The 15185-nt window shown below is 41.0% G+C and overlaps 1 protein-coding gene across 2 annotated transcripts in view; it reads left to right on the top strand.

Annotated features, from left to right (window-relative positions):
• The window catches only part of nhsl2 (NHS-like 2), a 171777-nt gene that overhangs the window by 142448 nt on the left and 14144 nt on the right, over positions 1-15185 (top strand). For both annotated transcript variants that reach the window (XM_041984577.1, XM_041984578.1), the window contains exon 5: positions 12130-12312. In XM_041984577.1, coding sequence (XP_041840511.1) covers positions 12130-12312 — 183 coding nt within the window. The remainder of the gene's footprint in view (positions 1-12129; positions 12313-15185) is intronic.

Genomic DNA, 15185 nt, shown 5'->3' with positions numbered 1-15185 from the left:
ACCAATCTACAGCTTGCTGCCACCTCGTGGTGCCACTAGAGTGGAATGTCTTGATTGATAATAATTTGATTGAAAAAAATGTGATATTATACACTGTAGATGGTGGGATTTTCAAAGTCTTCACAATTTTAAGTTGAGGAATATTTTTCTGAGATTGTTTCACAATTTTTTAAATGCATTCGGTAACATATTGTTTTCTTATCCTTTTTTTTTCTATAATTACATCTGAGTGGGTCTGCCTCTGAAATGCTCCTTTTATACCCAATCATAACAGTCTGGTCATGGAGACATATAAGATACACAGTTTTATTAAACTAGCAGAACAGCTTTAACACTTTTTCATGCTACACGTCAAAGCTCCCGGGTGACCCTGGAAGATGCTGACATGCAGCAGTTCTACAAACAGACACACAGACTCCCTGTTTGAGAAGTCTGCACAAATAAGATCTGATCCTGAGAACATTTTCTTCTTATGATCACATTTGCTGTCATCCTCGCCCATCTCTGGCTTTGCTGTTTGTGTGTGTGTGTGTGTGTGTGTGTGAGTGTGTGTGTGCTGTCAGAGCTGTTAGTATGCTGCGGTCACCCAAAGCAACATCCTTCTGACATTCTCGCTTCCACTCGTCTCAACCAAACCTTCGCTTGTTTACTTTGTGTGCATGTGTTAGTGTGTGTGTGGTCCTGGTTTTTGGCATAGCAACTGTTTCGTCACTGGTTTCCTCTCCCCTCCTACTCTTTCTCATATCCATCTACAGTTAAATATCTCTTTCTCCTCTTATACCTCCTCACCCACTGAGCAGAGGAGGAGAAGGTCAGGTGTAATGATGCATGCCTGTGGCGTTGTACTTGGTGGGTATTTACATCCCTCAGAGAGAAAGCAGAGGAAAGAGAGGGGTACTCTGCGGAAAAATGTGGGGCTGTTCTGTGTCTCTTTCCCTTGGAAAGACTAAAACCAGCAGCTGCCCTGATCAACCTGTCTGTTGCCTCCAGATGTAAATCATTTAGGTGATACTCATGAAAATGACTTTGGTAAGGAAATACAAACAGATGCTTTTCTATTATTCATGTACTTATATTTAAATATTACACATATAAAAGAGAATATTATTGGGTGTTGGACTATTTTATAGCTGTGGAGGAACACTAATGGATTTTTACAGTAGTGAGATGGGAATTGTGAGAATGACCATTTCTTTAAAACCACTTTTCAACAGAAATAAAGTTTATTACAGAATTTATTAACTTGTTACCGTGACACCCTACTTCTCATCCAGCTCCACATCAGCCTCCTCTCTGATCCAGCTTGCTGTTGCCATGGCAACTCCACACTCTTCCTCACCCCTCCCGCCCAAAATACAGAAAATAAATAGCATTAACAAAATAACAAGAGGAGTGTGTGAAACAGACACAAGGAAGGAACGAGGTGAACAGGAAGCCTGGGAAGGAGAGAAAGGGTGGATGAATGAATAACGAGAGAGTGATCAGTGAAGCTAAAGCTACCTCTTTCCCTTCCTCTCCCTGCCTCTGTGTTTCTGCTCCTGAACATACCGCTCCAGCAATGTTCATGAATGACTGTTAACTAGCCAAAGATGTGAATGCAAAGCAAGGTGAGAGACAGACAGGCAGGCTGGTGGGGTAAGGAGGAGGCAGCAGTCTGAATTTAGCTCTTCTTGGCAAGTTTCATCAGTTTATCTTTGCAAGTATTCTGCAGTATCTCTAATTTCTTTATTCATTGGCAGAGAAGCAGGAAATAGCTGCACCCATCTATTAAAACTTGTGAATTAGAGCGTATTAGGCAAAATCTCTATTGAGCTTGTAAGTCTATATATATATATATATATATGTGTGTGTGTGTGTGTGTGTGTGTGTGTGTGTGTGTGGAAACAAACAACAGCAACAAAAACAAAGAAAAAATCACAGAAAAACATGAACACAACTTGTTGTTGGTGATTAATCCCTGAGGACGGTGCAGTTCCTGTCTCATTGTGCAGATTAGTAAATAACAGAAATGAATAGGGATTAATAAATGTGGGAATGAAACTTGGCCACCACAAAGGTCAAGATCCTACGGGGCCCTGGGACCCAGGAGACCGGCCGCCCCTCTAGAGCATGCATCCCAGCCACCCCACCACCTCAATGCCATCCAGAGGGTGGCAGAGGAAAGCCCCAGTCTGAGCGCCCCACAGCCACAGAGCACAGGCAGCAGGAGACCAGGGATGGTCACCGCCGACCCCACCAGGTGCTGGCCCCACAGAGATGGACAGAGCACAGGGCCCCAGGAGGCCTCACTGATGCACAGGAGGACCAGGTCCCCTTGGACAACCACCCAATGCTGGCCAGCACCCACCCTGATGCCCAAGTCAGGCACCCCAGGGACCAGGGCATCACAGCTGGTCATCTATAAAACATATCAAGTGTAAAACATCAAAGTTCACCGCACACCTACAATCCCATCCCTCCCTTCACCCCTCTCTGCACAAAGTGGCTTCTAGTTTCTGTCTCTTTGACAGAAACATCAAATTAAAAATTTATCTGAAAATAAACATCCAGACCTCAGATTTCTTGAAGGACTTTCCAAAGCTCTTCTTTGGATGTTTCTGCCTTTGGTTCTGGTCTCTGTGATTATCCCACGCTGCTTCAGGCATATTGAGGTCTTGGCTCTGGGGAGGATTCATCACTCCATCAGACCTGTTGTCCCTTATTTTCAGTCCAGTTCTTGTGTCATTTGACTTTTCTTTGTTTTTCTTTCTTAAGAATGGCTTCTAGATTTCTGACGAGGTTTCAGCTAAAAGTAGATGGATCAACTTATTACCCAGATGCATCTCTCAGGTCCAAGTCATATTCTTTTAGGACATCATTTATATAGTTAATCTAATGCAGCTTTTTAGGCCTAAAACTTCCTCTTTAGTCCAAAGCTCGTCTAGTTTCCACAAATGTTTAAGGACATATTGCACATAATTCTGAGCTATACCAAGTTGTTTTTTTCACAAATACTTTGTCAAACTGTGTTAACTTGTGTCAGCTTTCTGAGAAGCAGCTGAATAAATGGATTTTCTGTTATTTGTAGACACAACTCTGATTCATGCATTCAGTTAAATGTCTTTGTATTCTTGAATGATTCAGAGGTCAGTGTTAAGTGACTTAACATGAAAAACACTTGTTTCTCTGATAATTGTCGGGTACAAGGACTCGGCTGAATTAATTAAAAACAAAAAACAGCAAATGCCCAAAAACAAACCAACAGACCTTTAGAAAGCTGGAGAGCTCTTGCTCAAAACCACTTTAAAAATGACAAGAAAGTCTGGTTTCTTGGAAGCTAAATATAAAGAAGTCATCAGTGGCTCAAGACTTGAAATCGACTGTTCATCACAGACATGGAAGTCTTACACAACAGAGACAGGAACTTGAATCTCCATATAGATTTCCAAAGAATAAAGAGCTTCTCATATCACTTTGTAGGTCTCAGCCAGCCTTTTTTTTAGCTGTAGATGAAGAGTGCTGGAAGTCGGAGGCAGGCAGATTGTGTGAATGGAGGTAAGCAGAGCGACAGATGCTGCTGAGCTGCCGACAGTGTAATCACCTCAGCTTACCTGGAGCGCCTCTGCTTAGCAGAAATCTTACAAATCTTAAATCTTACAAAGGATATATATATTAGTATTTATAAAGATGATTTTACCGCAGTCAAGTGGTAAATAGTTAAAGGTGAATCTCCAGATGAACACATTTGTTGAAATTCATTAATAATTATTATACAGTTTGGTGCTAAAAGTGTTTTGGATCAGTAACTCACTGAAGAACAACAGAGGAACTTTGAGCGATCTTTGGATTTACTGACGTAGCTTTAAATTTCCATCTTTTTAACAGTTAAAAATTTAACTTAGGTTTGTTGTTACTGTATATTGTAAAACAATCATGACGGGATTAAAATTTTGTTTTTGATCCTCAACTACTGTATTTAAACAGAATTATGCAAAAGTCTGAGCCTGTCTGAGCATCTTTATTCTTCAACGCAGTCTGAACCTTCTCAGAGAAAATTTCTTGTAATTTCTTTAAGTAGTTAGTCTTTGGAAATACTTCTCCAAACTTCTGCTGCTTTTTGTTCTGTTCTCTGTTGATCCCACAATGCTTAAAAAATGTTGAGGTCTGGGCTCTGAGGAGGATGGTTCACATAATTCACCCTTTTCTCCCTGTTGTCCTCACAACTATCCTTAAAAATGACTTTTTGACAACCACTCTTTCATGGAAACCATTTCTTTCTTGTCTTCATATCTTTTCTTTTTACCATTCCCTCATTGCCATCACACAGAGTGGTACATAGAGTTCACTAGGTTGTCCATAGTGGCCTTTAGAATCTTATCCTCTCACACCTGGAGAGCTACATGCAGCTGGCATGCGTTTCTGGAGCTGCAACATGTTTTCTCACACAGTGAATCAGAATATCCCAAAGGTGTTCAGCTGGCAGTCGGATGGATATGCCAGCCAACTGAGAACAGGAACATCTTCATCTACCAGGAACTGCATACAAATCCTGGCAATGTGTAGTCAGGATGGAGCATGACTTAATGGAGGTGCATCAACAGCACAACTATGGGTCTCCAAATGTAGTCTTGATGCTGTTGTTTGTTCAGGTTGCCAAGTTTTCAGCTAACGTCTCTGCAGGAATCAACTACAGTTGTTGGGGTCTTGTAATAAAGCAACTAAGGATACAGGTTATGCTTGAATGATTCATAGGTCAGTTCAGTGGCTTGACAAACTAACTAAATAAAATATATTTGCCTAAATGGTCGGGTACAAGGACTGGACTGAAAAATAATTAAAAATAAGCCTATGTTAAAAGAAAAGACTTTCAGAAACTATTCTGTAGCTTGAGACCACTTTAAATTATAAGAATTTAAAAGAAAATGTAAAAGAAAGTCTGACTGCTTGGAAGCTAAATATAAAGAAATGAGAGGTGACTCAATACTTTTGCACAGTACTGTACATCTAAAAAAGAACAAAAAACAGGAAATCAGATGAATTTTTTATCTGTAAAAGTGACTTTGGCATGTAATGGGCATCACTTCTGTTACACATGTGCTTCAGAGCCAAGTCCATTTGCTGAAGAAACATTGTGTTACATGACTCATCGTCTTGTTTCCCTGATGAAATTATATCCTTTAAAATAATTTCCAACCTTTAAACAGCAACTTGTTGGTAAAAAGAGATAACATTTTGATGTCGTGAATGTTGTGTTTTGGTAGCTTAAAACTGGAGCAAACAATTTTTCTATATTTGACATGTGTTACAGAGACAGATGGACCTGTGGGTAGTGAATAAATGTGTTACAGCCAGACAGGAAGTCATATTAAAAGTAGTTCCCCTCAATGGTGAGAACTATGAGTCATATAGTTCTGTATCTGCTGGATAACTGTAGATGTTTCAGTTCAAACACTCAGACAGATTTGTGCACAGCTTCATGGCCACTGAGTTGCACACAATGGATTAACTGAATAGACGGATTGTTGACAAAATAGACATGAGATGAATGGCAAAGTGGAAAAAAATGGAGCAATAAAAAGTCTAAAAAAACATTCTGATGAGTCAGTGAAGAAAACAAAAAGCTCTCCAAAGCGAGACAGCGACAACCCCAAACCAGTCTGGTTGTTGGCTTCACAATGACATCAGTGATTCATTGATTTATCAGCAAGGATTTTAGATTTTGTCAAACGTATCATCTCTCTTGCTTCAGGTTCTAACAGTTACACCCATTGTTTTCAGGGAGACATGCTTGTCGAGGTTTATTTTGTTGACAGACAGTTTATTTGACACACAGTGTCATAGTGATACACAGTGGCTGGCTGCTGTGTTGTGCTGGACAAATTTGTTTGCTATGGGGAGCTTTATGGGTATAAGGCTCCTCTTGATTATCTGGTATTTGTTCATTCATTCATTCATTTAGTCATTACTTACTTATATATTTATTTATTTGTAGATAGATGCAATAGAAGCGCTTATTCCATCATGGCCAAGGGCAAATGTTCTTAGTTCTGCAGTGATTTCCCTCACCTCGTTGGAGTAAGGTGATTCAAACTCATTGAGAGAAGAAAATGTACCTTTGATGTAATCTAATGAGTTGGCATTTTTAGTATTAATTTTCTTGGCAAAAGAAGCACCAACATTTGAGAAGTAGCTATTGAAGTATTCATGCAATATCAAAAGGATCACAAAAAGTACTACTTTCTTCTTAAGAGGATGAAGAATAGTTCAAAGACGATCTCTTTCTTTGAAGAACTTCATTTATTCGTTTCCACAACCCTTTAAAAATTGTTAATAGATTTTTGAAAAAAATCACTGAAGCATTTTTCCTTTGTTAGTCTAAGGAGGTGAGTATATTGATTTTTAAATTATTTATATTTGGCTAAATTTAAAAGGGGAGGGCGATGGTAGATACCTTTGTAAAGCCTTTTTTTGTTTGTAAAGATTTGATCCCAGAGTTCCTTAAGGCTCTAGATGCTGTAGGGCTGTCTTGGCTGACACGCCTCTGCAGCATCGTGTGGACATCGGGGACAGGTCCCCTGGACTGGCAGACCGGGGTGGTGGTCCCCCTCTACAACAAGGAGGACTGGAGGGTGTGCAGGTGGATCACACTCCTTAGCCTCCCCGGTAAGTTCTATTCAGGGGTGCTGGAGAGGAGGGTCCATCGGATAGTCGAACCTCGGATTGAGGAGGAGTAGTGTGGTTTTCGTCCCGGTCGTGGAACAGTGGACCAGCTCTACACCCTCTTCAGGGTCTTTGAGGGGGCATGGGAGTTTGCCCAACCAGTCTACATGTGCTTTGTGGACTTGGAGAAGGCATTCGACTGTGCCCCATGGGGACTCCTGTGGGGGGTACTCCGGGAGTATGGAGTGCCGGACCTGTTTGTACTAGCTGTCCGGTCCCTGTACGACCGATCTCAGAGTTTGGTCCGCATCGCTGGCAGTAAATCAGAATCATTTCCAGTGCGGGTTGGACTCCACCAAGGCTGCCCTTTGTCACTGATTCTGTTCATAACTTTTATGGACAGAATTTCTAGGCGCAGCCGAGGTGTTGAGGGGATCGGGGTCGGTGGCCTCAGGATTGGGTCTCTGCTCTTTGTGGATGATGTGGTTGTGTTGGCTTCATCGGGCCGTGATCTTCAGCTCTCACTGGAGCGATTCGCAGCCGAGTGTGAAGCGACTGGGATGAGAATCAGCACCTCCAAGTCCGACACCATGGTCCTCAGCTGGAAAAGGGTGGAGTGCTTTCTCTGGGTCGGCAATAGGGTCCTGCCCCAAGTGGAGGAGTTCACGTATCTCGGGGTCTTGTTGATGAGTGAGGGAAGGATGGAGCGGGAGATGGACAGGCGGATCGGTGCTGCGTCTGCAGTGATGTGGACTCTGCATCGTCTGTTGTGGTGAAGAAGGAACTGAACCAAAAGGCAAAGCTCTCGATTTACAGGTCGATCTACGTTCCTACCCTCACCTATGGCCACGAGCTGTGGGTAGTGACCAAAAGAACAAGATCGCAAATACAAGCGGCCGAAATGAGTTTTCTCCGCAGGGTGGCCGGGCTCTCCCTTAGAGAAAGGGTGAGAAGCTCGGTGATCCGGGAGGGGCTCAGAGTAGAGCCGGTGCTCCTCCACTTCGAGAGGAGCCAGATGAGGTGGCTCGGGCATCTGGTTAGGATGCCTCCTGGACGCCTCCCTGGTGAGGTGTTCCGGGTATGTCCCACCGGAAAGAGGCCCCGGGGAAGACCCAGAACACGCTGGAGAGACTACATCCCTTGGCTGGCCTGGGAATGCCTCGGGATCCTTCCGGATGAGCTGGTGAATGTGGCCGGGGAGAGGGAAGTCTGGGTTTCCCTGCTTAGGCAGCTGCCCCCGCGACCCGACTCCGGATAAGCAGCAGAAAATGGATGGATGGATGGATGAATGGATAAAGGGATGGATGGATGGATGGATGGATGGATGGATGGATGGATGGATGGATGGATGGATGGAAGATTTGATCAGACCACTAGTAAACTGATTTTTTTTCTTCTTCTTTTGCTGTATCCTCATGACATTTAGTAATAGGTAATAGGAAAAGAACTCTCAAAAGCATCATTACATGTTTGTATAAATACCTGGTAAGCTGAATTAGGATTATTTTCCCTAAAAACACTTTCAAAATAATATTCTCCAATAGTTGTTTAAATTTTATTTTGTAACATTATCGTAAGTTCGATCACTGGTAACTGACTCTTTATTTAACATATCACTGTTGCCAAATTCAGCTATTTGGAATATTGAGAAATGATCCAAAATATCTGTAAATAATATTCCAGATTTTGTCACATGATTTAATTTATTAAATGGTATATTATAAAATAATGTTGTAGAATGTTCTGTGATTCTTGTTGGTTTGGTAATTGAAGGAAAAAAATTATTTGCAAGTAGATTATTTGAATATTCTTCAGTTGCAGATTTACTATCCTTTTTAAACAAATTAATATTAAAGTCTTCAGGAATATGGCACATTTTGTTTGCCTTGTTCAAAAGTTCCAAAATTCCAAAATTCTTAAAAAGCACTTATTGAAATTTACAACATCTGTGTATGGGGGCCTATAAATACCATGAGTTGGTTCTGTTATTTGATAACATTTCTGTAAAGACAGATCTAATTTGTATTTCATTTAACTTCATAGCAAGGTCATGTTGAGCATTAAAATCCAGATTTTTATGGTCAAAAATGGAAACTCCTCCTCCAGACCTTTATTGTCTGACAAAGTTAGTAGAAGTGTAGGGTGATAGCTCATATAGGTCAAGTTGTTTGGACTGCTTAGTCAGCCATGTTTCTGTTAGAGCAAATACTGAAAACTCATGATTCAAAGAAGATAAAAAAATGTGTCATCTTCTCATATAGTATATTTAAAAGTAATACTGAAAACTTTTTATTATTTTTTAAAAGTGACTGAGAGAAATTTTTAAATTTCACTTTATCATAATACTCATAATAAGTTAGTTATTTCCATTTAAAGAAAAGTTTAAATTAGGATATGTTTCCAACCCATGTGTTACATAATTTATGTCAAAATCAGATTAATTAAACACCAAAGTCTCATTTACAGTGAATCTGTTGTAATCATTAACTAGTGTTTTTTTTTATTTGCCTTTGTATAATCTCCCACCAGTCTGCCCATTCTTCTCTAACCTCTGACATTAACAAGCTGTTTTTACCCAGATAACTGCTACTCACTAGATATTTTCTCTTTTTCAGACCATTCTTTGTAAACTCCAGAGATATTTGCATGTGAAAATCCCAGTAGTAGATTTCACTACTGGCTTAAAACATGACGGCTAACTGTAAACTGTAGTAGGTCTGACAATGCTGTCGTGACTTTTGAAATACAGTCAACATTTTTTTCAGACAGTTACCATCAAGTTAATTATTCAAGAAGATTTTTTTTACTCTGGTTTGGTGGCTGTGCTGCTCAAGTGATTTCTCTGCACTCTTTCAAGACATGTTATGATGAGTTTCCATGGCAACAAGAGTTGTTTACCAGCATGATCAACTGATGAAGCTCTCCAAAATCAAGATAATCAGCAACAAACAACATACCACATCCCAAAGGATTTCAAGAGGGAGCGAAGAGCATGCATGGCAGGAACGAGGCAGAGGGAAAAAACTGTGGAAATTTGTGAGATGTCTAGCTAACAAAATGGACAAGCTTGAGGTGCTAACATGATTGTGCGTGCAGACCACAACAAGAAAATCAGTGTAGAGCTTAAGTGAGGTGGAACTGCTGTGCTTTTTAACCACTGTTGGTGCCATCCTGGACATGTCACTGCTGGAGAAGATCTACATGAGGAACACTGAATTGTTGGCTAAGGATCAGATCAAGATCTGGTTCTTCTCACCTCCACCTACAAGCCCGTCTTCTCACCTCCACCTACAAGCCCGTCATTCAGCGGCAACCAGTAATCACGCAGACTATTAAAACCTGGTCTAATGACGCTGAAGATGCTCTGAGAGGGTGCTTTGAGGCCACAGACTGGAATGTCCTCTGTGAACCACATCACTGCCATGACTGAGTGTGACAGATTATACCATACAAGGGGCATTGCTGGGCATAAAGCCCTACTGGGGCTACCACATATCCCCCGTTTCCCACACACACACACACACACACACACACACACACACACACACACACACACACACACGCACACAGAGAGAGAGAGAGAGAGAGAGAGAGAGCGAGCTCTGTGCCACTGCCACATTCCTATGGAAATACTAACTGAGGTATTAATGAGTGTAAGAACATATTAAATAAACATAAACATTTTCAACATGGCAGCAAAAGCATAAATGCCATAACAAACGTGATCAGAACTCTCTTCATACACACTCCAGAGTAATGGTTATTACCTGGTTTTCAGGGTGATAGTTCAACTCATTCTGAACAGTTTGTTTAATTTTTGAGCATTAAAGCTTTCTGCCTATTTTTCTACTCCACAAAGTGGTCGATCACTTTACTGTGACTCAGCTTTAAGAAAGTCAGGAAGAGTTGTGTCTTGTTTGATCATCTGCTTCAATTCAGCTTTGGTTTGAAGTGACTGGGTCACTTGATTTAGAAGCTATTGGATTTTTTTCTGTCTTAAGAAATTATTAAAATCTCAATTAAAATTTGAAGCAATTCAAAAGATTTGGCACCCTGTATGAAAGCCAAAAAATGCGTGTTATTTCTCTCTTTTTACGTCAGAAGTCCATTTTTTCTTTAGTATGAAAATATTGTTTTATGTCCTTTATGAGAATTTCTGTTTCATGGAAAGCCTGTCATTTGTTGACGGTCCCTAAACGAGACGCTGGTCGCTCCAGAGCAAATATCTGTTGAATATCCACCTAGAACCGATTTCCCCGCGGTCTTACCGCCCTCTTTCTCATCCCTCCTTGCTGCTTCCCTGTCTCTGCTTCGGGTGAAGAATTTCCTGATATCCATCTACAGAAGTCACGCGTTAATATGTTTCACTTAGTATGAAGGCATGTGGTTTAATTTATAAAAATGATATAAAATTGACTGTTATTGTGACGTTACGAGACCTCAAACTGCGCTGTGCGCTCACCCGACACATTGAAGAACTGCGTGATGTGTGTGTGGTTTACCTGCTGCTCGTGCACGGTGACATGCAGAGACAGAATGTATTCCTGACCTGAATCCTCTATTTGGAGTGAACGCTCTTGCTACGCGTTTGAGCTGAAATATATATATTTTCCCGTCTGAATTATCTGAATTAATGTATGATAAATATTTATTGTTGAAAATTAATCGTAGCATTTATACTGGGGCACGTGTCCCAGTAAATGGGGTCTGGCGACTCCGATGTACCATACCAACATCATACCAACAAGAACAGTGAGATGTTTCCTCAGTAGGAAGCCCTGGATCACCAGTGACCTGAAAAAGAAAGCACTCAGGGAGGGAGACAGGGAGGTATTGAAGACAACACAAAAACTACTTCAAACAAAGATCAAGAAGTCCAAGTAGAACTACATGAAGAAGTAAGAAAGTCAGCTCCAGCAGAACAACATGAGGGATGTGTGGTCAGGAGTGGAAAAGATCGCTGGCCTCAAGTTAAAGGGGGATCAGTCTGATGCAGGTCTGGACAGAACTAATGAGCTTCAGTAGGTTCACTTTAGAGCGAAGTTCAGCACCCATCACCCATCAAAACCACTATCGTCTTCTAATTAATCGTTATTATTGTTTTTATTAAATAAAATAAAAAAACTACAAGATTTTTCCTTTTATTTCAGATCAGCAGTTTCTGAAATACTGTCACTGACAATCATCCCACATTCAGTCACTAAAATCCGCTTTATTCCTCATTCTGATGCTCAGTTTTAACTTCAGAAAGTCTTCTGATCATGTCTGCACAAGATAGGATTGGCTGATTAGCTAGTTGTGTCAGTGAGTGTATATTTGAACATGAAAGTGCTGAATTTAGATCAACAAAAAAATCAACAATTTGTCTCTTTACAGTCTTAGAAGATGAGAACTGAAAACACTACAGCCTTGTAAAAATGGCTCCAATTAAATGCAAAACTCAACTTCTCTTCTTCTTGCTGACTACTCCTGCTCCTTTCTGTCCTCCAGGTGAAGTGGGTGGAGTGAAATTCCACGGCGTGGACCTTCTCCAGCACTCCCCATCCCCTTCCCCCTCTGCCGGGGACCCCTTCTCCCAGCAACCTCACTCCCTAGAGCCCGTTACGGACACCCCACTCCAAAACCTCCCACTGAGGAAGACGCACTCTGACCTCGACACAAACTTAACTGCAGGTGTGTGTGTGACTGCAGAGAGGAGCTCCTACCAGATTTTACAGCACAAGGAAGGCATGATTTCTGTACTTTTTATTACCACTTAAAAATGTTCCACTCCAGGATATCTCCTCTGTTCATGATTATGTGGCACGAAAGTGAAAAAATGACATCTTACATTAGGCTCTTTCCGACTGTAGGAACCTTTTGCAGTTCCTATAACCTTTTCAGGAACCAGGCCGTTTTTTCGCGCATTCCGACATATAGGAACTAGGGACCAAAGCCCTCAGTTCCTATAACCATTTTAGCTCCTACTCCGAGGCAGGGTCTGAGCGGGGTTCTATAGGAACCCTACTGACGTAGGTGTTTCGTGACTGGTAGCTACACCCCTTACCAGATTTCCGCATTTTGTGTCCCCGCCACATTTAAAAAACACGGTTGCACATACGGACAAAAACAACAACAGAGCAAGCGATAAATGGACCGACGAGGAGGTCGAAGCTCTTCTGACCGTCTACGCCACAGAGGATTTTCTGAGAGGTTTTGAAGGTTTGCAGCGAAATATAAAAATATTCCTGACGATCAGCTCTCAGTCAGAGAACGCGGGATAACGCGAAGCAGCGCACGTAGAAAACTCACACAAGACTACAAATAAATTAAGGATCATGACAACCGGAGTGGGACGAACCGAACAAACAGTAAATTGGACAGCTTGTACCACCGACATGTTTACTCGGGCAACGCCGCAGCAAATGGCTCCTGCGTGCGGCAGGAAAAGCCGGTGTGATATACAGAGCATATACACACATGTAAATAGTTATTTTTGCTCTGCTGTATTCACTATAAAAAAATAAATGACTTTGTAAAGAGTCTGAAGTATTCAGTTTGTGTCTGTTAGATGTGCTTTGGCCACATCTGTAAAATATTAGCTAATAAAAATATTGAGTAGTTATTAACTTATCACAGCTATGAAATATTAAATAATCCATCTTTGGTCGCTACATTTTAAGTCTTATCCCTGGATGTAAATTACATTAGTTTATCAACTTTATAATATGCTCCATATCACAGAACGAAGTTTATCATGTTTAACCAAGATCTGACACAAATTACACACCTGTAAACATTTCACCACCCTTTTTATATTTTTACCTTCATATACGCTAAATCTGTGTGACTATGTCCTCATAATTCTAAACCATAAGTCAGTCACAACCAACCCTCCAGTGACGGATTACTCCTCCACCTTTCTACTGATGATTCCATAAAACACACAAAGCTTAATAGCAGATGATGAGATCTTTATTTTACACATAACACACAAAAAAAATATATATATATATACATATGTGTACATCATGTATACATGTATGTTCTGTCTGTCGAACATCCAGAACATGATGCTTATTATGAAGAGGTGTGTTGTGATTAGGTGGAAGGCAGGAGGTAAAGCATCCAGGCTGTTCTCCATCTCCTTCAGTATCTGCAGCAGGTGGTTGTGTCCATCCTCTCCAGTGCAGCTTCAGGCGGCGACAGATGTATTGAAATGTCTCCCTGGACATACAGAAATTCTCTGTCCACTGCTCATCGGTAAAATTGAGAACAACCTTTTCCCCACTAGTTATCAGCTTTGCTCCGGACCAGCCGGACGGTGAGGAGGTTCAATGAGCTGCAGCAACGTCTGAAACGCAGAACACGAGTTACAATAAACCCGCCTTCTGAAATGTTTACTCATGAGACACGCATACAATCGGCGCATGTTTAATAAGTTAAACTTACACGTCGTCTCCTTTATCTGCGGCGTATCTCCTGCCGCTGGATTCTTCATCTTCTGACTTTCAGGAGCCTTCCAGCCTCGACGTGAGACGCCTGGTTGTATCGTCCATCAGTAACATCTCCATCAAGCAGAGCATGAACACTACGATCTCTTCCTTCTCCATGTTAGCTTGCTGTGTTGTTTTGTTTTTAGCGGGTTTTGTTTTGTTGTTATGTGGCGCTAAAGTCACACGCCACTGTCGCAGACGTATGCGTCACATCGGTCCCGCTACTGCCCCCACCTCATGTGCGAATGCGACATGAAACAGTTCCCCTGGAGAAGGGCCGTTCATAGAACTAGGACAGTTATTAGAACTGCGTTCTTAGAACTTCTCTGTCGGAATGCGCCTATTGGTATTAATTTTGCCTTCGAACTACACTTTTTCTTTTCATAAACATGGCTAAAGGAATACTTTTGTATGACTTATAACCATTTTAAAAGGGGATACTATTTCAGAGAAACATGACTCAGGAATGTCATGGGAAAGTGTCTAAGCTCACTTCAGTATTGTTTTACAATCGAACTTTTGTTTCTCAACATTTTTCCTCCAAAAATTAATAAGCTGATAAAGTTCATATCAGGATATTAGCAATTATTTACTGTAAATCACACTCCCCCCTTAAATTTTCCAATATAAAATTAATAAAGGGGCCCCATTTTTTCCAAAATGACAGTTTTGGTTTTCCAATGTTTAAGCACAAATATGCAGCCTATTAACATGGCAGGTCTGCACCACTGAATCTGTTCAATTGATAACTTGATTTTTTTTCTGGGCCTATACCTAATATGCATAAAACCTGACCTTGGACCATTTTTACCCTAAAAATGTTATTTATTCATACTACAATATTTGACCAATAACTGTCAACTGTGTAACATTCATACAGCATGTGCATAAATGTACCTCTGGTTACCTCTGGTTCTCTCACAGTTTCAGTCTTGACATCTTATCAGGGGTCCAATAACTTCTATGGATGATACTGCACATGATCAATCAAAGACTTTAAATTTAAAGTCTTTTCACGTCGTCTCTTCTATTTCCTCATCAAAGTCTTTTTCTCAAGCTCTCTGGAGGCCT

Source organism: Melanotaenia boesemani, chromosome 5, assembly GCF_017639745.1.
Source record: "Melanotaenia boesemani isolate fMelBoe1 chromosome 5, fMelBoe1.pri, whole genome shotgun sequence".
NCBI classification, from domain to species: Eukaryota; Metazoa; Chordata; class Actinopteri; order Atheriniformes; family Melanotaeniidae; genus Melanotaenia; species Melanotaenia boesemani.
This window is presented reverse-complemented; position numbering and strand designations above follow the sequence as displayed.